This window comes from Engraulis encrasicolus, chromosome 14 (genome assembly GCF_034702125.1).
Source record: "Engraulis encrasicolus isolate BLACKSEA-1 chromosome 14, IST_EnEncr_1.0, whole genome shotgun sequence".
In the NCBI taxonomy this organism is placed as follows: Eukaryota; Metazoa; Chordata; class Actinopteri; order Clupeiformes; family Engraulidae; genus Engraulis; species Engraulis encrasicolus.
This window is the reverse complement of record NC_085870.1, coordinates 47,636,378-47,653,196: the sequence shown is the minus strand read 5'-3', so window position 1 is coordinate 47,653,196 and position 16,819 is coordinate 47,636,378. Positions and strand designations below refer to the sequence as shown.

Below are 16,819 nucleotides of genomic sequence, written 5' to 3'. Positions count from 1 at the left end.
TGGTATCTCAAGCTGGACAGCACATTTATGCTATATTGAGCTCTCCACAGCATACTTTATTAATCTATACTTCTCTATACTCTCTCACTCATTTAATCATTTAATTATTAAACTTAATTTAATGTCTGCAACAGACTGCTCCAGATGTTTTACCAGTCTGTCATGGCTAGTGTGCTTTCATATGCTGTGGCATGCTGGGGCGGGAGTGATAGGAAGAGAGATGCTGGACGTCTGGACAAGCTAGTTCGGAAAGCAGGATCTGTTGTTGGCACAGAACTGGCTCTTAGTACCACAGCTGAAAAGAGGACATTGGGCAGATTGGACTCTATAATGGACAATGACCATCACCCCTTGCACTCAGTCTGTTCAGTCACAGATTCTTCGCCATTCCCTGCAAGACTGACAGGCTGCATAAGTCCTTTGTCCCCAGGGCCATCCAGTTATTTCACTCCACAACTCAGAAGAACACAACGAAAGAGATTGTTATTGGTGACTGGACCGCATAACAACCCCCCCCCCCCCACATTTTATATCCTGTGACAGTATCTAGAATCAACAGCAAATTTTCATCAACAATGCATCAAAGTATAAATTCCAATGGCCAATAAAGGAATAAGCAATTTGAATACACAATATTTATCTAGTCAAACAACAAAATAAACAAAAAATGTACAACCAGTTGTTTTAAAACCTATTTCTCAGATAGCTAGTCCTTTGGTGTGACCTGTTTGTCCTTTGGTGTGATACTTCAAAGTGTCACACCATAGGACTTTTACCATCACAACATAGGTCTTTTGAGCTTTTGAGTTAATTTAAAGCCATGTCATTGTCAACTGAAACACAATTTCACCTTTAGTAAGATGCATTTTCATACATCTACATAAGAAAAAAATATGAAAAATATACACTATTGTCAAAATGTATTTTATGGCTGTCACACCAAAGGACTACAAAACTAATACATCTTGTGGTAGCAAAACATAATTGATTGATTGAATAACTCTGAGAGAAAAACCTAAAATCCACCCTTGCCATTAGCTTCTTAAGGGTCTAAAGTCACAATTTATGTACCGCTGGAGCTTGACGGAATCTGAATATTGCCCCCAATCTGATACATTACATTTGGATGTCCATGCATTGTTTTATCCATGAAGGAGCAACTCTCTTAGTTTGTAAGGGGCAATAAAGGTTCATTTCCCAATAAGCCTCTAGGGGATAGTTATGAATCACTGGTGCTGATTGCTATTGGCTAAAACTATCATTGTATGTGACATCATTCCATGTGACCTCATTTCCTGTGGTGGTCTTTAAGTTCAGCCACTGGCATTGTTCTGCCCTTCTTCTTGCTTCTTCTTTGTCTGTACCTGTACCGTTAACACCTCATTGGAGAGAGGGGGTGGGGAGGCCTGTGGACAGGCCTTTGGGGCCTAGTGGCCTCACCTCTTCCTCTCTCAAGCCAATAAACCTTGCATTTCTGAATTCCAACTATTGTACTGGATCTGGTCTTAAATATTAATTAGTAGTAAAACCTAGATACTATCAAGCTTCAACAATGGCTAATTATCCACAGAATTAACAAAAAATATGATGTCACACCACAGGACATTGTTTTCTGTAACAAAGTTTCATAAGTCCATACGGTCTCAGAAAAACAGGGAAAAAATTAAGCATTGCCACTTGCTAAAATAGACACCTTGAAAAACATGCCAGGGTTGTTTAGACAAATGACTGAGCTTTGATTATTTATTTAAAAATGCTTTAATATGGAGAACCAGGCTTGCGACAGTCACACCATAGCACAAATGTGACATTTGACTAAAAAATTAAGTATACTTATTTAAGCTCTGGATTTATTACATATTACTTTTTCACAACTGCGACATTAGTTTAATCATTTAAAGCATTGACAATTTTGAAAGCATGAATTTACTTAATTTTAAGAGCCTGCGACAGCAAAATTTACACGTCATGTCATCTACCCAGGTACTAACAAATGTATTTACAGCCGCGCGCAAAAATTGAAAGACCACTTCGAAATGTTCAGTTTTTCTGATTTTGCTATGGATAGGTATGGGTTTGAGAGAAACAAACATTGTTGTGTCATTCTATAAAGTACCAACAGCATTTCCTCTGAATTTCGAAAGAAAATAAGATGCAATGTTTCCAAATCTCAAAAAAAATCCAAAGAAAATAAGTTAATATTAATTTAAAAGCAACATAATAGTAATGCATTAACTTGGGAAGAGTTCAGAAAACAATATTTGGTGGAATAGGCCTGATTTGTAGTCACAGCTTTCATGCGTTTTGGCATGCGTCCCATTACCGCAGAAATACACCTACCGCGACAAGAGCGAGGCAAGCGACGGAAGTAATTGACTTTGTATTGAGTCGCGCGACAAAAGCAATTCTGGAGACTAGAGCGATTTGCACGACGAGCGTGACAGTTTGAAGTTGAAATCCTTTCAACTTTCTATGACGCGGTTCGGCGACAAGCCGCGACAGCCAATGACTGTATAGAGGTCAGTGACCACAGCCAATGGGAATGCTTGAATGCTTGCCTTCTGCCTGTACGGACATACTCTCTCTTCAATCGCTCGTATCGCTTGCTGCTGCACTCTGTCGCTTGAATCGCATCGCGCCTGGTCTATTTGTGCGGCTACGCCTTCACATTGTTCTTGGATGACTTTATTCCAGAACTGGTGCAAGAAGTTGCTGAGCTTGGCCAGAATTGTGACCATCCAGCTTCCTCTTGATCACATTCCAGAGGTTTTCAAGGGGGTTTGGGCCTGGTGTTTGGGCTGAGCATGTCAGGGTATTGATCTGGTGGTCCTCCATCCACACCTTCATTGGCCAAGCTGAGTGACTGGAGCATTGTCCTTCTCTAAAAAAAACAGTTGTCAGCATTCGGGAGCATTGTCAGAAGATTAGGAAACAAGTTTTGGCTCAAGGTAACTTAATATGTGGGTTCAGAGACACGCCATTTGCAAAGATGAATCTGACCTATTTCAGCCTTGTTAAAGCTCCCTCAGATCCCTCCCTCCTATCCTTGGCCAAATTTCACATCTAATCCAACACCTGGACATCTAATGGTTAGCTTAAGACCTGGAGAGGTCTATGAACCACAGTATCTTGCACCTGCTGTGAAATTTGGCAGAGAATAGGTGATCTGAGGGTGCCTCAGCAAGGCTGAAATCGGTCAAATCCATTGTTGCAAATAATGCGTCTCTGAAGTCACATACAAATTTACCTTGGGTCAAAACATGATTCCTTCTGTTCTGACAATGCCCCTAAACGCTGAGGACAGTTTTTTAAGAGAAGGACAATGCTCCAGCCACTTAGCTTGCCAATCGAGCTGTAGATGGCGGACCACCAGACAACCCTGTACACACACACACACACACACACCCACACTTGTACTCACAATCAGAGAATGAGATCCATTTCCTCCAGGGATCATTCATATCCACATCGTAAGTACTGCAGAGACACACACATCAGAGATCACACACACACACACACACACACACACACACACACACACACACACACACACACACACACACACACACACACACACACACACACACACACACACACACAGAAAGAATTGGAATTTTAGCCCCTTTATTAACAGACTATCGGCATTAGTGTTTCTCAACGGGGGCGTTGGGGAGCCCTAGGGGGGCGTTCAGAAGGATACAGCTCAGTGGAGGGGGGGCTTAGTGCCCATTGGGGAGCATTATGCTATTCTATTTTTCAATACTAAGGGGGGCGTTGGCAGGCTTATGATATGGTCAAGGGGGTGTGAGAGGTTTATAAGGAGGTTAAGGGGGCATTTGTTCAAAAAAGGTTGAGAACCATTGATCTACATTGACATTTCTTAAGATGAAGTAGACCAATCATAATCATATTTTGAATAGTACTGTAACCTATGTATGTCGGCTAATATTAGGCCTATATCTTTCAAAATGGAAATGTAGCCTATTTGCCAACATAGAGACTACCAGACTAAATTATAGAGTAGCCTATAGTCCTATGCAATGTAGGCCTAATGAAACAAATTATTGCATACAGTTGGTCCCCCTACAATGCACACCCTTTACCGAGGTAATGCCACGTCATCCACCTCGGTACGTACCGGGCCTAGCTGCAGTGTACCCAAACAACCGCCGGGTGGCACTTGGGAGCGCTTGCTGTACTTGGTAGCGCATGTTCAGGTTTGTATTGAGAGATCAATGACCCAATAACCCATAATCCAGAAGGATTTAAAAAAAACTGTATATATATATATATGATATCTCTCTCTCTCTCTTTCTCTCTCAATACACATTCACTCACGCGCACACACACGGGCGCTCGCATGCATACATACACATACACACACACACTCTCTCTCTCTCTTTCTCTCCCTCACTCTCTCTCTCTATCTTGTCCATATCAGATAACCATAGCACAGAGTGGTGAAGAAGCGCAAATGTGTTGGCAACATTTATTACCATATGGAATATTTTAGACGATGTTGACGGCATATTAATATGCTCATATTCACCAGCACGCACCGATTCAGCGGATAACAACATGCCTAATTAAATTGTGTGAGAACACCTCCAGGAAGTAGGAAGAGTCATAAAAAGAATAAATAGCCTAATGAATTTTCTTTTCTTTTTTTTAATGATGATCGGATGAATTGCCATTAATGTGCAAGCTCTATGTGTAGACCTAAATTGAGTGTAGCCACAAGCCCCTATACCGATTCTCGCATCGCAAGATTTGAAACGTCTAATATTGCAACTTCAAACTTGTTTTCTGGATGTGGATACTTTTTTCGTTTGGTAAAAATTACGGAGAGTGCAATAGGGGGCCTAAACCTCACTGCAGTAACCTACAGCGCCGCGTTTGAGCGTTTAAGCGTTGGCTATTTATCTTACATCGCCAACAGCTGGGGCGATAACCTAACCTACACTTCCGTAATGAATTTAATGTTGTCACATTGGCAAAAATTAGCAAGCGATTGATATTGCTGTTTTCGTGCTCAAATTAAGTGTAAGCAACTGTCGGGGTACAGGCGCACACATGCGGAACTCTGGTAGCCATAACCAACAGAACAGATGTCACGTGTCAGATGTCACATCCCCACCTGCATTTTTGCTGTTTGCTATGACTAATCAATGCACCGAGTGTAGTGTAGGCCTATGCCATTAAATTATGCCCAAAAAGTATGCCTATGCCAAAACATTTTTAAACTAAACAATGTCTGCGCAGCCAGGGATTCTCTCTCTCTCTCTCTCTCTCTCTCTCTCTCTCTCTCTCATTCACTCACTCACACACACACCCGCGTGTTCATATAGGCTAGGAGAGGACGTTAATTTGGCATAGGTCAACTGCAAGGGACTACTAATTTGTGACTTGAAGTTGACGTGATGTGTGAATAATTACGCTATGCAACAGGCATATTTAGCCGCCCATTGAAAGGCGCGTACTCAGTCATTTTTGTGCTCATCTTATTGTGGTAGCCTGAATGTGACTGTCGTGCCGAAAAGCGAGTCCCTGCCAGAACAAGAGTGCCCTCATTGAAACCAATGTCATTTTTTGAGAGAAAAATATACTCATTTTTGCAGAATGAATTACATAATATATGAACTAAAATATGCTTATGAAATATTACTCGTCCTCCACTTAATATGAGCTATTTGACTGAAACCGCAACATTTGTTATGACAATTATTCGATTCCTTTATGGAAATAATAGCCTACTGAAATTGTAACCAGCTCTTTGTAGCCTAATTCTTCCAGAAGGAATGCAGATGCTTTATGGATATGCTTTCCATCCATGCACTCTCCGTGCAGGGGTGGTGGAAAGACACCAAACGTGCCATCACCATCCCCCCGGACCCACGAAACCCACTGCGCTCCGAAGTTGAATTCCTTTCACTACTTTATTGCTATGTGTGCATAAAGCGCATGTTCGATTTGCTGTAATAGGCTACGACCAGTAGCCTCGACGTGTCTGTCTTTTCTTTTCCTTCTTTCAATATTTAGTAGGCTAACATATGTTTAAGCCTAAAAATATAATAAATAAATAGAAATAATTTGGTATCCATGTCTGGTTAGCGTCTGGGCATTTGTGGTCTTTACCTGGTTCTCCGCACCATCTTATGACAATGTTGAACAATGTTGAACAAAAAAACGGATGCACACACGTCATACTCTTTTATTACCTCATATTGTTTTTATTGTATTGATTTTTAATTCTGTGTATAAACAAATAAACGTAGGCTAAACTTGAAATTTCAGTAAGAGTGTAAATTTATTTTACAAGTAGGCCTACAGAGTTTTAGTAGACAATGCCTACACAGCAGCCTTTACAAGTTGCCTAATGTAGGCTACACTGCAGATAAAGACAGCAGAAAACATCCTTTCTGCCCGGCTTAACCAGAATTGCGTTCCGTCCCTTTCGCTGTGTCTCCTGCGACTCGGCAGTAGTGCGCTGTTTCCCTTCACCTACCAGTGGGCTCACCACCTAGATCGATGATTTGGTCGATGACTGTAGGCCTATCCAGGTGACTGGACACTTAAAAGACTTTGTAAGGATTTATTTTTAGGCATAGCCTACTTAGATTTTTTTGAATGCCGCCTTTGTCCTGGGTGAATTCTGAATCAAGACCAGACTGCGTTGCTGCACCCTTGTTGAGTCACTAGCCAACTGCACTTTTTGCACCATGGGATTTACAGTATGGACACGGGAGTAAGGACATAAGTAGGCTAGGCTAGGCCTACACCTGGACACTTAAAAGACTTTGTAAGGATTTATGTTTAGGCATAGTTAAATAAACATTCAAACATTCAAATAAACATTCTAACTTTTGAAACAATATCCATACTCTGCCTTGCATCTCTCGTGTGTGTGTGTGTGTGTGTGTGTGTGTGTGTGTGTGTGTGTGTGTGTGTGTGCGTGCGTGCGTGCGCGCGCTCGTGAAAAAAACTCTTGGCCGCAAACTGTTAAACTCACACGGCTTGGAGGGGCGCTTACATAAATGTCAACTGACTACAGTCTTCAACTGTGTGACGCTATGAATGTTTGTCTGTGGGGGAGAGGGTGATTAAACCCCTACACGCACACAAAAGAGCTCGTGGTGTGACAGGTTATCCAGCCTCCGAAGGAGTCATAGTTCACAAGTGTTCACAAGCACTAATAATAATAATAATAAAAAAAAAAACCGTCTTTTTTATTTTATTTAATTGTAGGTAGGCCTATGCAAACTGGATTGGGAGATGGTGAATGAAAGACAGAAAAAAGTCGAGTTTAAATTCACATGGTGGTCTTGTTTAGGGCTCACACTTGTGTTGTTATCAAATGCCCTATCAAATGCCCAATGCTAAATAAAACATGCAATTTGCTGACTGTATTTCTACTACTACTAAAACTGGGGGATGGACAAGCACGGAAGCACAAACAGACGCACACAGGCAGACGCTTGGAGGGGCGCTTACATAGATGTTAACTGATACAGTCTTCAACTGTGTAACGGTATGAATGTTTGTCTGTGGGGGAGGGGGTGATTAAACCCCCACACGCACACAAAAGAGCTCGCTCGCTCTCTCTCTCTCTCTCTCTCTCTCTCATGCTTGGTTGCCATATTAAAATCAGGTTTTAAGAAGAGCACACACAATCGAATCGAAAGTAGCCTATAGCCAAATATTTTAATTAAATTCGGGCGGTTGGTTGAATCATTCAAATAGCCTAATTAAAAATAGCCTATATAGTAGCCTATATAGGCCTACCACCAACAAAAATTATGAAATAATGAAAACAAATTATACTCTGTAGCCGCCTTAACAATTATTAATTAATGAATTCGAAAAAAAAATAGGCCTAAGCAAAAAAAAAAAGAATTTCCCACGGCACTAGTGTGCCATGGCACAGTGGTTGGGAAACACTTATCATACGACTGCTGTGTTTTTAAAAAAGAAAAGGCAGTGCACAGCCTTTTGTGACACATCGTGGTGTGACAGGTTATCCAGCCTCCGAAGAAGGAGTCATAGTTCACAAGTGTTCACAAGCACTAATAATAATAATTAAAAAAAACCCATCTTCAACCTATTAGGCCTATCCTGAGGATATCCATTCCTGGCATGAATGCAGAATAATAAAAACAAAACACCGTCGACTGGCGGTCTTGTTTAGGGCTCACGCGTGTGTTATTATCAAATGCCCAATGTTACTTGCAACAGAATGTCGTCGCCAAATTTAAAATTCGATCTCTCTCATGCTGGCGTTACGGGACACACTTAATTACAATGGTGTTCCTGTGCAACAGAATGTCGCCGCCAAATTTAAAATTCGATCTCTCTCATGCTGGCGTTACGGGACACACTTAATTACAATGGTGTTCCTGTCTGATTGACTCGGTTTTAATTGTCTTTACCGGTTCAAATTGTAGGTATGCAAACTCTGTATCCTGAGGATACCCGTTCCTGACATGAATAGTGCCGAAATAAGTTAGGGACGGATTGGGAGACGGTGAATGCAAGACAGAAAAAAAATTCAAATTCACATGGTGGTCTTGTTTAGGGCTCACACTTGTGTTATTATCAAATGCCCAATGCTAAATAAAACATGCAATTTGCCGACTGTATTTCTACTACTACTAAAACTGGGTGATGGACAAGCACGGAAACACAGACAGACGCACAAGCACAGGCAGACACTGCTCTGCAAAAGCAGTGCTATACTGCCCCCCGCATTCCGAATGGCCACAGGGTGTAATGATCACGGTGCGCTGCCGCGGCACGGCACGGTAATGAGCAGATTGAAGTTACGCCATCTGTACAACTAGGTTATTTAAAATTGAACTGAAACTGAAATATTAGAAACTCAAATTAGGATACTCTACATGGGCCTACAAGAAACAAAACACTGCCACTTGAAATGAACAGGCAACAGGCAGACGTGTGTCTGACTGGGAAATATGCCCCTCCATCTCTCTGTGTCAAAGAGAGTGGAGTTACCATGCACTCTCCCTCCTTGTCTCTCTCATCTGTCGCAGTTATTTAACCCTATCCAGACCGGGCTTTTTTAGCATTCCTGGGACCGGGGGGGAGGCTCTTTTGACCCCCACCTCATAACTTAGGAACCGAATGGCGTATGACCACCAAACTTGGAGGATATGATCTTCAGCCAAGAATCTATGATTGACATCAGTTTGGTGTCATTATTGGGTATTATGACGTCATTATGACATCATTTCCTGATTTTATTGCCCAAAAAGTCGCCGTAATGTATTTTCCATCTAACTTGGGTAATGCACATCAATTTCAGTTAATATGTGCATCAAACCACTCCAAATGTTCTCAAGTGTTTTTGATGCTTAAGAAAATGTCAAAAAATGTGAAAAATTATGTCACAAAACCACACCGTAGATATAGCAAAGCGGCTTCAGTTTCTTATAACATTGCAGCAAGAAGTCAGCCCTCAACAACAGGAAACATTATTATCAAATTTGCAGGGCATGATCTACATTAGACAAGAAGCAATGAGAAATAAAAAGAAGGAAAAAATGAGGTGAAATGTGTATTGGTAAAGATAAAAGTAGCTATTTGATTTTACATGCGATTATGTCATCAAATTAGCATAAATTAATGATTATTAATTAAACCAATATTATATTAGGTAAAGTTAGGTAATGGAATGGAACAACTATACCATGAGTAGTATACAATAAGGAGGGTACACTGATGAGACTTAGATCAGTGATTTTTGGTAAGATGTACCTGTCAGAAAACCTTTGCCATGGCAACAACAAAAATGATAAACCTAAACTTTTGGTATCACATTGTAGCCAACTTAATTTTAGGACAAGTCACCAAGTTTCGTAGTCATAGCTTAAGTCATTCAGGAGTTATACAACATCAAAGTGGGTGTGGGCACTTTTAGCCCTCCACCGGTCTGGATAGGGTTAAGGTGTTTCAGCGACTAGAAACTAATTGACTGGCTGTTGGCAGCAATTAAGCTACATCTTTCAAAACAATAACGTTGACGTGACAAACAATAGGCTAACTTAAACGCTGACGACGTGAGGTTGCCCATTTCGGGTAAGGGGCTCGCGAAATCATATCATGTTGATGCAGATATGAATGGTGAATACTATGTGATGCGCAGAAGTTAGAAGCAAGGAAGCGTCGGTGAAAGATGAATTCTTTTACTGCTGATTTTTCAACTGTGCCCTGAAGCCTGGTTTGTGCTGCGCGATGATTTAGCCTAGACCAGTGTTTCTCAACCTTTTTTTAGGCGAGACACCGTTTCAATTCATGAAAAATTTAAAGGCACCCCAAACCAACAAGCCGTAACATGGCATCACATCCGATACCACACAAGCTTAGAAAAGTAACACATTTGGAGATGGTGACCTAAATTTACTTTATTGCGCATGAATGGCAGATGAAAGATTCCACTGACTAAGCACTAATTTATTAATTTAGACAAATATCTATTCTATTACATAATTTATTCATCAGCCACGTTTCCGTGGCACCCCAGTTAAGAAACACTGATGTACACAGCCTCCGCAGTGAGCAAGCGCCTGCACGCGCACGCAGATGTAGAATCAAAACGTTGCCTGATGACTTTTATTTCTCGTGGTCGGCTTTTTGATTGGGGCTTCATCAGACAGCTATGTGCACTGTTAAGCTGGGCTTACACTGTGCGACTTTTGCCCGATTTTGCCCCGATTTGGCACTCGCACAACCTTTTGAGAGTCGGACGGATTTCTTGCTCAATCGCAGGTCAATCGTGAGTCTCGCATTGTGCAGTGTAGGCCTACATGGGGTAACGACAAGCTATTTCGCCTCACGATTTCGCCTCACCTCGCAGGGTCGCAAGAAAATCAAAACTGTTTGAAATCCGGGTCGTGCCTCGTGCGTAAATCGCACAGTTAAAGCAGTGATACGACCCGATTTGACACTTCACATGCACAAATTAATAGGGCCGTGCGATTCGCTGTTGAGCGCGACCTCATCTGCACCCCAGGTGCGCATGTTCCCTCCTCTACAGACCGGGGAAACATGCCTGTCACGTCGTATGCGTACGGTGGAAGCATTTCGCTCGCATCCGACTGTCGGCTCTTGTAGTGTGAGGATGTGAGTCGTGAGTTGTGAACTTGTAATGTAAACAGTGAAATTCCGTCGTGCAGTGTGAGCAGAAGCTTAAGACCCACGAGTGAAAATATCGCACAGTGTATGCCCGGCTTAAGTTTGCGTGCCATTATTGAATGACAGCTGATACACAGCATAACAAGGTGTATGCCAGTGACGTGCGCTGGGATTTATGGCTGGTGAGGCAACTTTTTCAATATCAGATTTTCAAATAAATAATTGCCAAATAGGCCTACCGACAAGTTCCATATGTCGTAGCAGCTTTCTTAACATAAGGTAGGCCTACATATTTTGACATACTGCATTTCCGCAGAGAAAATGCTATTAGATCTCTCTCTCTCTCCCTCTCTCTCTCTCTCACACACACACACACACACACACACACACACACACACACACACACACACACACACACACACACACACACACACACACACAGGATTCAAACAGTGGTCTCACATAAACCACTCAGCACCAATGTGGACAGCAGAGGAGAGGAGAGGAGAGGAGAGGAGAGGAGAGGAGAGGAGAGGAGAGGAGAGAAGGGGAGGGGAGAGGAGAAGAGGAGAGGGGAGGAGAAGAGAGAGGAGATGAGAGGAGAAAGGAGGAGTGGAGAGGAGCTCAAGGAGAGGAGAGGGAGAGGAGAAGAGAGAAGAGGAGAGGAGATGGGAAAAGAGTATCCTGGTGAACCAGTAGCCTGTAACATGGTGTCATATAGACCGCTGAGCACCACGGCGAACAAACCGGTGTGATGGCTTTTGTGATACGCACTGGATTCTCGTGCAAATGTAGGCCTACATCTACTTGTACGAGGCTACGGCAAGCGATGTGGGACAAAGGTGTGGCAGGAAGCGAATGTCAACGTAAACAGATATTACACAAGCTTCGATATGGTCACCAAATATTTTGGGACTGTCATTTCTGTTATGCCTACACCTTGGAATTAAATCAGAGTCTTGTAGTTACACGGGTATATTTGATTTACCTCAACGGTACCCTGTACTCAACTTTACAAACAGTTACCGGGCACATGAGAATCCGGTGCCCATCACAAAAGCTACCACACCGGACAGAATCACGGAGGATTCTCTCTCCCCCCACGGGTCTCACAAACACAGGCTTCACACACATAGGAAACTGGTCTTACCTGAACTGGTACATCAGGTCCATGCGCCGCTCTTTTCCTTCACTTTGGCGTTGTGCATGCTAACGTTACTTTAGCCGGTGCTGTTCATCCAAAGTTTAGTTGTTTCTTGAAAGCTGCAAGAGATCAGCTCAGTCTTGCTGCCTCTGGGAGACTGTTCCACCACTTCGGTACCACAAAGGAGAACAGTCTTGACTGGGAGTACCTAGAGCGACTGGATGGCAGAGCCAGACGGCTTGTGCTAGTGTTCTCTTCCAGTAACATAAGGCGTTAGTAGGTCCTTCAGATAAGCTGGGGCCGTTCCTGTGATGGTTTTGTAGGCAAGGGTCAATGCCTTGTGCTTGATCCGGGCGGCAATCGGTAACCAGTGCAACTCAATAAATAGAGGAGTAACATGGGTCCTTTTGGGTTGATTGAAAATCAACCGTGCCGCCGCATTCTGGATCATCTGCAGAGGCTTTAGCGCACAAGCAGGTAGACCTGTCATGAGTGAGTTGCAGTAGTCAACGCGGGACAGGACCGTGGCCTGGACCAGTCGTTGTGTAGAATATTGTGTCAGCACAGGTCTGATATTCCGTACGTTGGACATCTGGATTTGACAGGTCCGGGTGACCGAGTTGATGTAGTTGGAGCACGACAGCTCATCATCAATCATGACGCCGAGGTTTTTGGCGACTTTGTTTGGGGTCACGATGGTGGAGCCTATCTTGAGGTTGATGTTGTGACTGAGCGACTCTTTAGCTGGGATCACCAGGAGCTCTGTCTTGGCCAGGTTCAGCTGTAGGTGGTGGTCCTTCATTCATGTTGACAAGTCGGTGAGGCAGGCAGAGATGCGTTCCGAAACCGTGGTGTCCTCTGGACGGAACGACAGGTACATCTGGGTGTCGTCAGCATAGCAGTGGTAGGAGAACCCATGTGTTTGAATGACACGTCCCAGGGAGGAGGTGTATATTGCAAACAGAAGGGGTCCCAGCACTGATCCTTGGGGTACGCCTGTGGAGAGGGTGTGAGTCGTAGACAGCTTCCCTTGCCATGACACACTGAAGGTGCGTCCAGAGAGGTAGGAGTTGAACCATGAGTGGACAACGCCTGTGATTCCCATGGCTCTGAGTATCCTCAGGAGGATCTTGTGGTTGACTGTGTCAAAGGCTGCAGACAGGTCTAGCAGTATGAGGACCGAGGATAGTCCTTCCGTTCTTGCAGTCCTTAGAGCTTCAGTCACTGAGAGTAACGCAGTTTCAGTTGAATGTCCACTTCTGAAACCAGATTGTTTTGGGTCCAGTAATCCGTTCTGGTTTAGGAAGTTGGTGACCTGCTTTGCAACTGCCCTTTCTAGCGTCTTGGATAGGAAGGGAAGCAGTGAGACAGGTCTGTAGTTTTCGACATGAGCAGGGTTCAGTGTAGGTCTACAGAGTATGTGTACAGAAAATGTCCATTACGTTGACGTCCTTCTAGCTATGCCTATTTTGTTTTGCCTACTTTTCTACACCCTGTTGTCTTTTTCTCTGATAGTGCGCTGACACTTTCAAAATAAAAGTAAAGAACGACGGTCATAAAAGGCTTTACATTTAAAAAAAAAAAAAACCTGCTGCGTTAAGCGTCGGGCGATATGGATCTCAATAGTTAACGCTATTGCCCAGCCCTAAAACATATATAAGTGGGGCTATTGGAAATAATTGAGTTAAGGATTAAATTGGAGTTTGGAAGAAATAGAAGAGTATACATGTACAAGTGGTAAAGAGTCATATTTATGAAGAGGGAATTACTGGGGTACAGTGATGATGAGTTGTGAAGTACTACAGTTATGAGTTAAAGGAATGAAAAAGAATATTACAAGATTATTAAAAATATTAGGGTGGTCACTTTAATGCGTTAATTTATTAGATTAATTAATTGCACTGCAAATTACTGCATTATAAAAATTAACGACATTAATGTTGTTTTATGTATAAACGTAGTTCTGGAGGAAGTCCAAGAGTGATTGACAGCTGTCATTACTAGCTCTGGCCTTCCCTCCTTCACCTCATCTGTCATGCGCGAAGGCTGTCCGAATTGTCCCACCACCTCCCCTTACTCCTCCAATTCATTGCATCACCCAGCTGCATGTCCCCTACTCTTAGTCGTCTCAGCTACTTCCTTGTTCTCATGGCAGCACAGTGCTGGTAGTTTGCAAGAGCAAACTTGTTAATATTCTGTTAAATACAATGTCAATGCTTTCTTTCTAGTGTGTGTAAATAAATATAGCTACTGAATTAGTAAGAAGCAAAGAAACAATGCATCAGTTATACACTCACGGCACAATGCCTGCAGTCTGACTACTGTAGTGTAGCCTGGTTTCTCCACAGAATGTAAATACACGTCGGCAGACTCAAATGTTTCCATGCTTGCATTTTCTGCACATTTATTGTGTTCACTGCCACACTGCTGTTTAGATACAGTTTTTAATGAAATTACATTTTCGTTGTAACCTGTAAACTTAATTTTCCTATTATGTCTTAGAATTGGAATAATGATAATATAATATCAATGGTTATCAGTAATGGACTCACCAAAACCAGACTTCGTCTACTTGGAATCCCATCTCATTGATTCCAGAAGTGCGAGCTCTGCATCTCAGAAGATCCTAGAATTCAAACAAATACACACACACACACACACACACACACACACACACACACACACACACACACACACACACACACACACACACACACACACACACACACACACACACACACACGTGTTCAAACGAGTAGTGTGCCAATGAAGAGGGTTGACACAAGCTGTGACACAGGGTTCTACAGCACACAGTTCTCACTGCACACAAGAAAATTGCATTTATGCTTCACCCGTGCAACGGAACAGCCCCAGGATGGGTGGGAGCACTGGTTAATTACTCCCCGCACCGGCGTGTTGGAAGTCAAATGGCAACTCTTGGACTACAAGTCTGACGCCCTAACCGCTTAGCAATGACTGCCCTGTGTGTGTGTGTGTGTGTGTGTGTGTGTGTGTGTGTGTGTGTGTGTGTGTGTGTGTGTGTGTGTGAATATGTGTGTGTGTGTGTGTGTGTGTGTGTGTGTGTGTGTGTGTGTGTGTGTGTGTGTGTGTGTGTGTGTGTGTGTGTGTGTGTGTGTTACCTGGTCTGTGGGTGTGTAGTCATTCTGCTTCACAATGTCGATCCTGTCAAGGAAACTAAGAGAGGAGCAGAGCAGAGAAGAACTCAGCACACAGGGCAGCGGTGAGTGTGTGTGTGTGTGTGTGCCTGTATAAGTGTGTATTCACGTGTGTGTGTGTGTGTGTGTGTGTGTGTGTGTGTGTGTGTGTGTGTGTGTGTGTGTGTGTGTGCGTGTGTGTGTGCGTGTTTGAGTGTGTGTGAAAGTCCACCTGGGAAACTCCCATTGTAATTTTGACACAACACTCCACAGCACTCAGCTCTCACTGCACACAACGATATTGCATTCATGCCTCACCCGTGCAAGGGAGTCAGGTGGGGGAGAGCATTGGTTAATTACTCTTCCCTACCAAGCTAGTGGGTTGGGAGTTGAATGGCAACCATTAGGCTACAAGTTTTGACGCCCTAACTGTTAACCGATGACTAACCTGTGTGTGTGTGTGTGTGTGTGTGTGTGTGTGTGTGTGTGTGTGTGTGTGTGTGTGTGTGTGTGTGTGTGTGTGTGTGTGTGTGTGTGTAGAGAGGGAGTCAACTGAAAGAGAACTACAGGTGCAATCCCAGCTGTCTGAGGGAGAGGAATGAGACGTCGCACTATGGGGTTTGCCACTCGCGTGGCCATTCGACGAAGCCCAGAGACATGCTTGCTGTGTGCCTAAAACTATTAAATCTTGTGTGACCGAGTGCATATACTTGCTTCAGGACAACTGGAGCACTTCGCACGATACTGGAGGTATCCTCTCATTAATGTTTTACACCATTGTTTAACTTAACCGTGAAGTCAACATGGACATGGATGTTGGAACCACTACCATCTAGTCTGCTAAAATAATTGTTCCATTATCTTATGTAACTCATTTCTCTCCATCATCAACATGTCTCTCTCAACAGGCGCTGTTCCAGCCGCCTTCAAGTCAGCAGTTATTAAGCCATTACTTAAATAGCCACATTTAGACCCACAAAAGCTGCAAAATTATAGACCAGTGTCCAATCTTCCTTTTATGTCCAAAGTTCTTGAAAGGATAGTTGTAGATCAGCTCACCTCAAATCTGACCCAAAAACAACCTGTTTGCTAAATTTCAGTCCGTCTTTCGATCTGGGCATTCCACAGAAACTGCCCTGATCAGAGTCACAAATGACCTGTTACTTGCTAATGACTCTGGCCAAGCATCTCTCCTTCTCCTTCTTGATTTAAGTGCAGCATGACACCATAGATCATAATGTACTCCTTAGTCGCCTTGAGAAACACATTAACCTTCAAGGTACTGCCCTTTCCTGGTTTCAGTCGTACCTGTCAAATAGGACCCAGGGTGTGGTCATTAACAACAATAGTTCTTTTTTAATTATGTGAAGTG

General features: G+C 43.1%; 1 protein-coding gene across 1 annotated transcript in view; it reads right to left on the bottom strand.

Annotated features, from left to right (window-relative positions):
- LOC134463497 (guanine nucleotide-binding protein G(s) subunit alpha-like) overlaps positions 1-16,819 on the bottom strand; it is a 70,541-nt gene that overhangs the window by 20,632 nt on the left and 33,090 nt on the right. Inside the window, exons 7-9 of the mRNA XM_063216693.1 lie at positions 15,433-15,487; positions 14,845-14,918; positions 3,341-3,477 (exon numbers count right to left, since the gene is read on the bottom strand). Of these exons, the coding sequence (XP_063072763.1) occupies positions 3,341-3,477; positions 14,845-14,918; positions 15,433-15,487 (266 nt within the window). The remainder of the gene's footprint in view (positions 1-3,340; positions 3,478-14,844; positions 14,919-15,432; positions 15,488-16,819) is intronic.